Source organism: Pseudopipra pipra, chromosome 11, assembly GCF_036250125.1.
Source record: "Pseudopipra pipra isolate bDixPip1 chromosome 11, bDixPip1.hap1, whole genome shotgun sequence".
In the NCBI taxonomy this organism is placed as follows: domain Eukaryota; kingdom Metazoa; phylum Chordata; class Aves; order Passeriformes; family Pipridae; genus Pseudopipra; species Pseudopipra pipra.
In genome coordinates this window covers 7289849-7302823 of record NC_087559.1, presented here as the reverse complement: position 1 = coordinate 7302823, position 12975 = coordinate 7289849, and the positions used below count along the sequence as shown (strand labels likewise).

The following is a 12975-nucleotide window of genomic DNA, read 5'->3' as shown; positions in this document are numbered from 1 at the left end:
AATAAAATCAACATTTTTAATTTATTAGTTTTTATATTTTAGAAGAAGTAATCTCCTTTTTATGAATAATTATTTTTGTCTACCTCCATGTTTCCATGATATGTTAAAGCATTTGAAGTCTGTTAGGCCCTGGTATATACCATAGCCTACCTGCTGCATCAGTCCTGTTGTTTTACAAGTTCAGAAAGTAGAGTTGTAAACTGAGGTGATGACTTTACAGTTGCCTAACACAGTGAGAGTATTCTCCATGACCAGTGTACATGGCAGAATGTTAGAAAAAAAGAGAAAATTATGATAATAAATTGAAATTTTGTCTAAAAGGCTGCTAGTGCAGATTATTTTATCAGGTACTGCTAATTCATTGAAACAATATCTGTTTCTTTCTCTGTTTCCCTTACATTTATCTCTACTCTTTATCATCACGTGCATTTCACCATTTTGTATATTTTTGCTTAACACCACAAAAGAAAAGACTTCACCCTTATGCACAGACATGAAGAATCCAGACTGTTACAGCCTGGCCAGTATTTGCTGTGCAAATCATCTCTTAATGTATTTAAAAATAGATTGCAGCAGAAAGGGCCAGTTAGCATGGAGTTGATCTGCAGAACTTATTTAAGTGGCAGAGTTAACCTGGGCTCAGGAACAGTGAGGAATGTTTGTCCTGGTCTGGCTCTTTCAATATGTAACATTGGAAGCTGTAATACTTCAAGGTTTTATTACAAAATGATTCCCTGGATTTTCAAGCAGCCGGAGAAGTGGCTGTCTTAGTGAACCCAGAGTACCTGGGGTTGCAGAAGTTAGCTTTGTTCTTATCTACTTGCTCCTCATCACTAAATCGGGCCACAACATCTATCAGGTTTTCATATAATCATAGGAGACTCTAGATTGGAAGAATCCTCTAGACATCATCTGGTCCAACCTTCTATTGAAGATGGGTTATCTGAGGCCTGGTCAAGCCAAGTGTTAAGTATTTCCAGCAAGGGAAAGTTCACCATTTCTCTGAGCTGCCTGTTCCAATATTTAATTGTTCTCACAGTAAATATTTTTTTCTTGCGTCCAGATAGAAGTTCTGAAGCAACTTGTGCCTGTTGTGTCTTGCCCTGTCACTGTGTTCCTTGTGAAGAGAGTACCTCCATCTTCTCTATAATTATCTTTTACTTATTGGAAGACTGTGATTACATCTCCCCTGAACCTTCCCTTCTTTAGGCTGAGCAAACCAAATTCCGTCTGATTTTTTCATGAAGTTTTCCAACCTTGTAATCATTTTGTTGGCTCTCTGCTGGACCCTGTCCAGTTTTTTAATGTGTCTCTTGAAATGACTCAGTCTTCCAGCCTGTCACAGTCTCTGTACATAGTAACATTTTGGGTTCATCTACTTGTCTTCCTAGTTTTTGTGTCATCTACAGACTTGGTAGGAATGCATTTATTCCAGTCATCCAGATAATTTTAAAAGATATTGAATAGCAGTGAGCCCAGTGTTGACCCCCACAAAACTCCATTTGTGAGTGATTGCCAATTTGATTTTGAGCCATTACCACCCTCTGAGCATAGCAGTTTAGGCAGTTTGCCAGCAACCTCAGAACCTCAGGGTCCCATCTGTGACCTTTCAAACTAACTCTCTTAGCACCCCTGCATGCACCCAGTCAAGTCCCACAGACCTGCCCATGTCCTATTTGTGTGATACTTCATTGTTAACTTGCCAAGCATGTGGTCATTGCAGGTAACATCAGCAAAGCATCAGCAGGCAGCAGTCAAACATGAGAAGAATGGTATAAATTTAAATTTCCTTGTGCCAGGGTTCTCAGGATCCTTGATTTGTGGTTAATCAGCATGTCAAACTTCTGAGGGTCTCAGGCAGCTTCACATCACAGGCTGATGTTATTGTGGTCTCAAGGAACTCGAGTCCTGTGGGCTGTGCTTGGACCCAGAGTCTTGGAGCCATGTGGACAAACTGGCAAGAAACCAGGCAGGGTTATGAAACCTTGTGTGGTAGGTAGGTTCCATCAGAAGATCATTAGTACCAAATTGTCCCCATTGAGTGCTTTGATTTCAATAAATGGAAACTCAGCACTAATGCTTTGTTACAATTGGCCTGAATAGCTGTGTATTTTAATAATTCTAAGTTGTAATGTCATATTCTCTGTGTATAAATGAGAATTTAAAAGGTCATACCTATTTCTGATTCCTCTGATTAAAATGATTCATCTGCATAATTGGCTTGCTGAAATTGTTTTAACATTTCCAAATTCAAAAGGTGATTCCAATACCTTATGTAAAATTAATAAACATTAGTTTGATTTCCAAATCATTAACTGGATGCATGTTGTGTAGTTTTACCTATTTATCTTTAACATTTGGAAACTTTGTGTCACTATTGAATGTTTTCTCTGCAGATTTCTCTTCAAGAATTGACTGTATATAGCGACATCTAAGCACAGGATCTGTGCTCCTCTATTCCTTTTTCTGCTTTAGATCACTGTGTCATCAATTCTTGCAGAAATCTGACTTGTCTTTAAGACATATTTGATAGTTAAGAAAAGAAGGAAGTGGTTGCAATGTTTTGATAGATACTGTATATTTTATTAATGCATGGCAATAACGTTGGCTTATAATTTGGGTGTAAAAGTGTTATTGTGGTGTTTGGATAAACATATAGGAGCATGTAGTGCACTCTCATCCTAATGCAGAATTCTTTGCAGATTTACTTACACTTGTTAGCCTCCATTGCCCCATTCCTTCTCCTGAGAAAAGGATACTTTAAGTTATTCTTCTTATCTTAACAATATTGTTCTGTTCTGGTACAGGTGGTTGATAGTAGGTACCCACAGTAATTTCATATTCCAGTATTTAAAGTAGCTGTATTCCAGCACTTCTGAGCATCTTCAGCTCCCCCTTTGAAGTATTACTCATAAATAAAATTATACACATCAACCTGTTCCCAGGATCTGTGGGAAAAAGGATAATAGACTGGCATGGTTTCTTATATAATTTTTTGTTTTGTGCTGCATATGATTATTATTTTGCAGGATCATGGTCCTGTGTTTAGTTATAAAGGGAGAAGTTGCTCCATTTCACTGAACTACTGGTCACCACAATGTGTTTTTCTTGACATATTAATATTTTTTCATAGTGGGGCTTAAATTAAACGGTCTGTTTTATGTGGCTGGGTGGTTCTATCTTCATCTGGATGTTCTGGTTTATATGAATTTTTATCTCTTGCTTCCTTACTTGTCCAGTTATATTCTTACACTTCTCATGCTGGAGATATATTTTAAAATGCACAGAATGTGCTCCCCGTTCCACCACTGTCAGCAGGAGCTGATGGGAGGGTCAGGACTTCAGCATATCAGCTGCTTGAGTTGTCACTTCATCCTGAATCTCATCTACCAACAAGTCTTCAGTAATAATGTTTCTTCTTAGTTTTAAAGCACTTCTTGATCATTTCATACCTTTTGGCTAGAATTAACTTATTTGATTTCCTTTAATGCCATTATGCCCCTCAGAGCTTTTTCTTGACAGACTTTGTGAATTCACTACTTTCCTTTCTTCTGAGTGCTGATAAAGTGACACCCTCGTGGGGTTCTCCCTGTCTTCCCTTTGCACTTCAGTTCTCGCATCCTTTCACTTTCATTGTGGAAAATCATCGGTGAATCGCATCATTGTACTTCTGCTCTTAAAAGAGTTCGGCTGCAGATTCATCCTTCCTTTTTCATTCCAGTTAAGAGTTGTCATATCTCAGGTCCTATACAGAGGCTGTCATACAGATTCTAACTGAACAGCTGAAGTAGGTGTTCCCTGTTTGAACGGCTTTCCCGGACCACCTGGCAAAAGAATGAAACCTGCTGGTACAGGTGAAAAAATGCCTGCAGTGTCATGCCACAAAATAACCATCCGCTGCAGTTTTCAGCAGTTGCATGTTGTTTGTAGGCATACATTTATTCATAGTGTCACCAACTATGTTTAATATGTTGTTAAAACTATTTAGTGAGCTTTAAAACTGTGAGTTTTCTTTTTTTGTATGTTTCGTTTCCTCTTTCTGTCTCCTTTCTTTCCTTTTCCAGGCTGTGTTACATAGTTTGTTTATGCTTTCTTCACATCATTATTTGGCTGTTTTCTCTACATCATCCATTGTTTCCTGCTGTTTTCCTGCCTCACATTTTTCCTTCCCCACTTTCTCAGCTTAACTCCTCCTTGTGTTTTCTCTCTGTTCTCCAAATACCTGTTCTCATTCACAGGTATGAGCAGTCTGTGGTTTTTCACACATTGTCTTGGTCCCAGTGCTACTGCTGGGGCTATTTTGCTTCCTCAGCTAAGTCCTTAGAACTGGTGGTGTTTCTGGGCTCCTTTTTGTTCTCTTAAAGAGAAGCATTGGCTTTTAGGCAGTGCTTTCCATACTCCAGTGTTCTTCCTGCTCCTGACCAGATTCACCCCACTTAATTCTGGATGCCTAATGCAGGTGACTAATTTATGTGCATAGACATCCTTGACTACTTCTGTGGTCAATGGGAAGAGAAGGGTTTCTTGAAAAAGTGTTTTGCATCAGGAGGGACCAAATGATCCCAAAAGTATCCCTGGCTCTCCACTGACCGCCACGGGAGTTTTGGATGACTGCACTCCTGACTGGATGTCTCAGATCTGTAACACTCACCTCTGTTAAAGTCTACAGCTTGTACATGTGTTTTCAATTCTGATCTCCTTGTACCATGATGGATTTTCAGCGTTTTCCCTTTTTTAGCCTAAAATAATCAATGCATCCATGTATAGCATTATGGAAACAATTTAAGGAAATCGAACTTGTGTGCTTGAAAGAACCCAAACACATATTCAGCCCGGTGAGCTTGTGGGAAAAGAAAGTTCTCGCCACTTCCAGTGCTTGTAAAATCAGTTTTTCATCTGCCCCTATTCTTGCTCTCTGACTAATTGGTCTTGTGCACTGAACTGATGAACCAGTCCTTCTGCTGCCACTTCCCTCCCTCTGCTGGAATACTGATGTACTCACGCACAGTGGGGAAATATTTCAGTAGCGGAAGGTTTACTGAAGGACAGCCCGAGGCCCAGACTGCAGAATTAGATCTTGAGTGGGAATATATGGGAAAGAAAGAAAAGCTGTGATTGAGGGAGGGAAAGAAAATGCAACAACCAGATTGAAAGAACAGAGAAGAGCCAGAAAGGGGGTAATCAAAGCTGTATGAAATAACAGTGGCATGTGCTTTACCTGTGTGGCTGGCACTTTTGAATCAAGAGGCATTTCTGAGTAACTTGATGAGTGTCAACTTCAGAAACTGAAAAGTTGATTATTTATTGGTTTGTTAAAGTAATTAGCTAATCAATGTAATTTTGCCAAATTAAGCCATTTTGCTTTTGCATGATTTGACATACATATATTGGTAATGTTTAAAGAAAAGAATCATGTAATGTGTGAACATTAAATTAATATGCCATGGTCAACTCTGTCACTGTTAAAGGATAAGGGATGGTATTCTGTGGCTCTGTTTGGTCACTCTTCACTATATTTGCTCTATGTTTTTGTTAAAAAAAAAAAAGAAAAAGCCTTTATGGATTTGATCGACACTTGGACATATAAAGGATTCTTTTTCAAACTGCAGCTGAGGCAGCTTTCTGGTGACTTTCTCCAGGACAAAGGACCTGCATGAATGAAGTTTGTAATATAAACGAGAATATTTGACACAGAGAATACAGACCTGTCTGTAACTTGCTTTATCCTATAGCTGGAGTCTGAATTCAGCTATGGATGCTATCTTAGGCTGCATTTGTGAAGCACTTGAAGAACTAAGCTTAAAAGAAATCAATCATAGATTATTTTTTTCCCCATTCAGCTTCTATACCACAAAAAAAAGCTGAGGTTCTGTTCAGAAATTGTTTAGCACCTGATGGACATTTTTTTTCCAGTGATGTTCTCAGCTTTAGTCTAAGTAGTTTTCTATATTATAAAGTATTCTAATTGATAATTAATCAAACAATAATGCCTTCCATTCATCAGTTATCTTTAGACTCTGGTACCATGAACACCTTTACTCATGTTCAGACTAAGTTGAAGAGTTTTTCGAAGCTACAGTGCAGCAAAGAGCCGGTGTAACTCTCTGAAAGATCAGGGCCCATCTTAGAAGTTGATGGCCTTTGATAATTAATCCTGCTACAAATGTCTACAGCAGAAGTCACAGTTGCTCTCTTCATCTAAATTTTATGGTGTTGGCCTTTTATTAAGGAGTTAAGTTAGACTTGCAGTGATCAAGAGGAGAGAAAAATCACTCTAGCTGTTCTGTGTTAGATCTGCAGTTTTATGAGATACATTCTGAGTGTGACATAAATTATCAGTTGGGTGGAACGCTGAAACTATTCTTATAATTACAGCCTATCCCATCCCATATGACTACGGTGTGATGAGCTTGAATTTATAGATCTTTTATATGCATAAATTTGGAAAGAAACAGCTCTAGCTTGTATAGTCCCACACTTTAAATGAAAATAGAAAACAAAAATTAGCTAAGCCTGCGTGTATATACACCCCTGCAAGACTGGGACTGTGTATTTTAAAACAATTTATTTACAGTTCTGATTTCTGCTGTCTGGTTTTGCACATACCAGACAAAATATGAGATCTGTGAGCAGTTCCACTGATGGTGCCAGTCCCATGCTCTCGAGCTCACACATGGACTGAGTACCTATAGAGGAGGCAGCACATAAGATTTACATGTTTTTAGCTGTTCATCAAGGGTGTTTTACTGACAGTGGCATCAAGCATGGCCAGAAGTCTTTGCAGATTGTGACCTGAGAGTTTAATTTTACATTGGTACTTGAATATTTTAGTGGAGAGAAAACCCTATAATAAATGAATTCCAAACCCAGATTTTTTTTTTTAATCAAACAACTTGGTTTTTCCAACGCTTAAACTTTGTTACTATGAGTCGTCAGGCACGACAGCATCCTTTAATCCTCGCTTTTAACACCGCTCGACGTCATCCCAAAGTTTAGGGGGGAAAAAAAGAAAAGCTGTTTAAGAAGAAATGTGGAATAACAATGACAAGACCCTCCCCTCGGGAGACAGGTTACGGGTATAACGAGGGCAGCAGCGAGCAGGAAACTCGCTCGGTGTCCCCCCCTCCTGCCCGGGGCGAGGAGGAGAGGGAGGGAAAGGCTGGAAAGGAGGGAGGGAGGGAAGGGATGGAGGGGAGGGAGCGGCGGGGGGGGAACGCGCCCGCCCGGAGCGAGTTTCCTGCTCGCCGCTGCCTTTAAGGAGGCGCCGGGTTTAAGGTGGACCGGCGGGGAGGGGCGGGGCGCCCATCCCGGCCCCGCCCGCCGCGTCGCTCCCGGCCCCGCCCCCTTCCCGGGGCAGCGGGTGCCAGGCGGGGTTGTGATGCGGCCGTTGTTTTTGTAGGGTCGCGGGGCCGCGGTGCGCAAGGGAGCGAGGCGGCCCATGGAGCCGGGGCTCGCCTGGCGGGCGGCGTAGCCCTACCCCCGGCTCCCTCCCGCCGCTTTGTTAGCGCAAACCCAAGCGCGCCTCACCTACACGGTGAAGAGGAAGGCAGCGCTCCCCGCACAATAATGGGCACCCGGGCGCTGCCCCCCGGGCCGCCGCAGAGGTGAGTCGGCGCCGCCGCAGGGCCGCAGGCTCCCGGCGGGGGGAGAGCAAGGAGAGAGCGGAGCGGGGCGCGCCGTGACAGCGGCGCGGCGCCGCCGCCTTAAGAGAGCGCGGCGCCACCTTAAGCGGCCGCTGACTTTTCTCGTTACATTGTAGCAGCGGAAAGAATGTCGGCGCGGGCCGCGGGTGACGTCAGGAGGGAGCAGCGCGGCGGCCCCGCCAGGCAGCGGCAGCGGCGGCCCCGCCACGGCGAGGGAGGAGGCGGAGGAGGCGGGAGCGGCGCCGGCCCCGCCGCCACCGCAGCGGCAATGGCGGCCGTCGGGGAGCGCAGGTCCCTGCCCAGCCCCGAGGCGATGCTGGGGCAGCCCTGGAGCCACTGGGTCGATGCTGCTAAACTTCACGGGAACGACGGTGAGTGCCCGCCCGCGCCGCCCCCCCCGCCCGTCCCCAGCGCGCCCCGCGGGGTGCGGGTGCCCCGGGCGCGGCCCCGGGACGGCGCGGCGGGTGCGGGGCCCGGCGGGGAGGTTGGGTCGGTTCCTCCCCCCCGACATTCGTTGCCCGGTGCGCGCCCCCGGCCGGGCTCGGGAGCGGCGCGGAGCGGGCAGCGCTTGCCCCAGTTCCTGTAATCCGGGACACGGTGCGGGGAGGTCGGATCCGGTCCCCGGAGCACGACACCTCCTGCCCTGGATTCAGCCGGGGCGTGGGGCGGGGAGCTCCCGCCGCAGGTGAGGCATCCCCGGCGCTGACAGCGGCTCCCCCGCGCCGGGAGACCTCGGGCACTGCGATCCCGTGTTTACTGCCCGGTGTGTGCCCACGGGGGAACGGGCTACAGGTCAACAGCCCTCCCCTGCGACTTCAGCACGGGTTGAGATCTTGTCTTGTGGCTTTTTTGGTTCCAGGAACAGCATTAGAAGAAAGTTTCAAGGAATATGGAAGAAACCGAGAAGCAATGCGACTTTGCCGAGAAGGTGAGTGCAATTCATTCTTAAGAAAAGCATACAGAGAAGTTTTCCTGCTCGTAACTAGTTGCAGGAGGGACCTGCATGGAAAAGAGAAAGATAACTCTGATCCTATAGTTTTGGATTTGGGACTGTGGCCTGTCAGTGACTGGTGTTATTAGCATTGCTATTAAATTAATACCTAATCTCAAACTGGGAGTTAGGACATAGGTTACTTATTGTCTTTACTGTATTTCTGTATGGATCTCTTCTTTTTTTTTTAGCCTATAAATAGTCCTAAGGAAGATGTGTGGCCAACACTGATAATATCTTCTCTCGAATTAATATATTTTGATTCTTGGTATAATCCATGTCAGCATTTGAATATCAATCCCTTCCTCTGTCATGTCAACATGTTATGTTTATTGCTTGATGCACTGCTAAATGAGAGTGACCTTTCACCTGTGATTAGCAAAAGCCCATTAAGGCCTAGTTTGTTGCGAGAGTAACAACTTGGAGTTGTAAGTAGATGATGAATGAAAGCTGTAGTTTATTGGTTACTTTCTAACAGGCAGTGGAAAAAAAGAAGGGAATGAGTCTGATTTGTGATGTTAATTTTTGTTTGTTTTTCTAGTTTAACAATTATTTTGTAGCAGAGAAAGGTTCTAAAACTGTCTTAATATTGTTGGTACTTGGTTCCCTTGGACTGTCTGAGAGGTGTGCTGGAGAAGAGGCCCAGCTGTTTTAGACACTAGAACAGTTAGACCAGAGTCATTTGTTTGATGCTGTTAGAAATGGAAGACTGAGTTTGTAAACATGGTTTACAATCACAGGAGGCAGGACTTGCCGGGGACCTTAGGAGGTGATCTGATTCAGCACTTATCGACTTTCGAGCTACAAACAGCAAATGAAACCTAAGGCAAGGTGGCACAGGCTAGTTAGATGGGGAGGCAGTGATCCATACTGAGGCTGAATCAAAATGGCTATTTTTTGTAGAATTCCCTATGTTGCTAAAATTCGGGAAAAATCAATTTCTGGGATCAGAGTCAATGGTCACTGACCAGGAAGAAAGATGCAATAGGCAGCTGTGCTGCAGCATTCACATTCACTTGGGTCATTTTGCCATCTTTTGAGTGTATCTGTAAGTTCTTAGGCACTTGAAAAATCACTTTATTACTTCATTGCCAAGTTCCAATGTAATAGTGCTAAAAGAGCATTTACAACAATAAGCATGCACGTTATCGTAGAAAAGATTTTACTAATAAGGGTTTTCAAACATTTGCTCTTATTTCTACCTCTTAAAATGCAAGCATCTAAGGTTTCCAGATTTTAACGATTAGCTGGCAGGGTAAAGACTAATCTATCTTATTTTTTTTTTCCCCTCTGGAGAGAGATCATGAAACTGTTTTTGCATAGGCTGGTCACTGAGACACAACTTTTCCACATTGACTCCAACTGTGTGAATGGTTTGTAGGGTTATGAGTTGAAGGAAGGCCATAAAAAACTTTGAGAATTAAAAGTGAAACTTAGTAGCTCTGTCAGGCTTCCAGAAGTCTATTTATTTTAGTTGCTTTATAACATACGAATGAGACACTGACTTGGTGTATACCTGTAGCTGGTCTCTAGGGAGCTCAGCCTACTACAAAATAAAGCTGCAGTGGTATTAATTAAGTTTAAATTAACTTAAGGAACTAGAGGAGTAGCAAAACATGCCAGCATATATATGTATTGTGTTATCAAATAAAACTTCGAAAATCCTGTAACTGATTTGTTTTCCCAGGAAGAATTTTGCCTTCAAAGTTGAGGAACAAACATTTATTGGACTGTGTAAACCTTGGTTCTTAACACAGAAAGGTGAACCAAAAGTATAAGTTTTGTCAAATCCACTCTAACCTCAAAATTTTTGTCATGGTACCACACAGTATTTTAAATACAACTAACAACAGAACTCCTTGTCTAAGAAAGCTACTTCTCTACCGATTGGGAGTTGACTCAGAGGCCCAACTTCACAAAAGGATTTCAAGGTTATTTAGGCTAATTTAACCTTGCATTGCAACTCTTCCAGTTTGCATAAAAGAATTAAATATTCATGGCCTGGAGAGGGAGCGAAGGAAGGAACATGACTTTACAACCCACATATTAGAATTGGGTTCAAAACCAAGAACCATTTTCTTTATTTAACAACTGTCAGGCTCCCACTGGCCTGTTCACCCACTGGGATATGGGTGGTAGCTGTTTCTTTTCCCACATGCTGTTTCTCTGCATCCTCTGGTGGGAATGGCCCCATCCTGCCTGGTGGCAAGAGGTGGATTTCAGCCTCACAGGCAGTGGAGTCTTAGTCTCCTGAATGAAGAGTGAGTGTTCCTGTTGTTGTAACACTGTATTAAAGAAGAGGCTTAACACTGCCAGCTTCTCCTTTTGTTGTGCTTTAAAGGAAAAGAATGATGCCTGTTATTCTTTTAAAGGAATAAAGGACATAACTGTGTAATTCCGGGCCAACATTTGCAAGCAGTGGAGAGAGGCAGGGTTCCAGACACACCTTTGTCGCTGGCATTTCCTATTTGCTGATCAGGCAGCTCCTCTCTCAGCATGCTGGTGGTTGTGAAGCCTGATGAGTCCTTAATACCTGTCAGTGATGCTAGTTCCACACAGGGATCAGGAAACTAAAATTAGTTCATAGTCTCAAACACTTTTTTCTACATCCAGCCCTCCTTTTCATAATGAAGCTCATGTCAAAGTAAGAACTAGAATTTGAATTTGGGCTTCCCAAACTCCCAGTGTTTGTCTCTCTTACTTACTTCCCTGTTTATTTTTCACGGCTCTTATAAGCTTTCTGTTCTGCTAATCCATAATATGCAATCATTCCTGCTGGGATCCTCACATACCTTCATCAAAGTAAGAAACTCATTGGATACTTTCTTACATGTTGTTTTTTGAGACAGGAACAGTCCGCACTGAACTTTGATGTAGAAATCAGAGTTGCAGGAATAAGCTTTGGGCCCAATGGACTTGGGTTGCTCTTGTTATAGAAAATCCCCAGAAGATGGAAATGAGAAATCATCATGGGAAGATTTTACTTTAAAGTAACCCTTAAAATTTACTTTGATTTTGTACACTGATATCTTCTTGTACTGAACAATCCTATCAATATAAGAACATGTTAGAATCAATTGTGCTTATTAGTTATTTTCACATGTAATTGACTTGACAATCTTTTGGCTCCTCCAGTCAATTAATTAGAGCTTATGAACCAGCTAGAGGTATGATTCCCCTGCCACACAGTTTGTGCTGTGATGAAGCAAAGATAGCATGTTGCATTATAATCTGTAAATGCACTTCAAAACAACGAGGCAAAAATCTCATCCTCTTCATGCATTTTCCTTATTTTGAAAAGTAACTTTGCTGAAGTGCATCTTTCAAACTTGTTTGTGTGATAGTGGGAGTGTGTGCAATCAGATGCAGCCAAAATGTTTTTATACATTCAGTTGATCTTGGAGATGTAGCAGATCTTGAAAGGAGGTTGATGTGTCTGTAGTATCAGATACTGTTTAGTTTGAAAAAAATGGATTCTTAGTATCAAACTTTAATCACTTAATGAAACAGTTTTTCAGGGGATTCTGGCTAACTCATGCTGAATTTAGTTTGCTTTTAAAAATTTTTCTGGCCGTTGTTGTGAAGAGGATCTCTAAATAGAACTGTGTGTGTAAGTGTAGAGTTCATGCGTGGTAACTTTGACAGGCTTCAACAGAGTGAACTTTTGCTTCTTACAAAATTTGACAACAGTTTGGCTCGTTTTGCTCTGTGGAAGAGTAGAGAAGCTCTGGATAGAAACAGTGAGGCATAAAGTTGTTTATTGGGGCTGGGGGCTTAACCTTCCCTCCCCCCAAGAAATTCTGACTCTCCTCACAGAAAATTTCCAGTTGCTACCAGTTATATGTGCTGTTTTAAATAAAACAAAAACAGCAACCCCCTCCCAAAAAAAAAAAAAAAAAAACCAAACCACCACCACTCCCAAGTCTGCATTGGAGAGACAGAGAGAAAGAACCCATGTGCATCATCATTAATTGCATTTTTACTTATTAATCTGTACAACCCTTTTGAAGTGGTTGGGGTAAGAGTCTGTTAGATTCTTATATTGACTCATAAAATAATTGTTAAATATCTAAAATGATAAAAATTATAAAAAAGGAAACTATATAGTGTCTCAGAGGGGAAAATAAAAGCATGGGGAGCAGAAGAGGGATTTGGTTAGACAATTTAAAATTGTTTGGGTTTGATTTGGTTTTAATAGCTTATCCAGTGCATTCTGAAACCATGGGGTGTCTTTACTAGAGCTTAAGCATCTCATTCTTTCAGTTACACACACGGAGTCCCTTTTTTTAGTTTGATTTTTGTGTATTGCATCCTTTGAGAGGTGAATCCTTTGGTGCTGCC

At 42.4% G+C, this 12975-nt stretch overlaps 1 protein-coding gene across 8 annotated transcripts in view; it reads left to right on the top strand.

Annotated features, from left to right (window-relative positions):
* The window catches only part of ATXN7 (ataxin 7), an 83439-nt gene that overhangs the window by 19330 nt on the left and 51134 nt on the right, over nt 1-12975 (top strand). For 4 of the 8 annotated variants that reach the window (XM_064667299.1, XM_064667301.1, XM_064667296.1 and 1 more), the window contains exons 3-5: nt 7400-7604; nt 7760-8014; nt 8503-8571. In XM_064667299.1, coding sequence (XP_064523369.1) covers nt 7771-8014; nt 8503-8571 — 313 coding nt within the window. In that variant the 5' untranslated portion in view covers nt 7400-7604; nt 7760-7770. Of the gene's footprint in view, nt 1-7355; nt 7605-7759; nt 8015-8216; nt 8329-8502; nt 8572-12975 lie in introns of those variants that run through there. The other 4 variants (XM_064667303.1, XM_064667302.1, XM_064667298.1 and 1 more) reach the window with 3 other exon arrangements.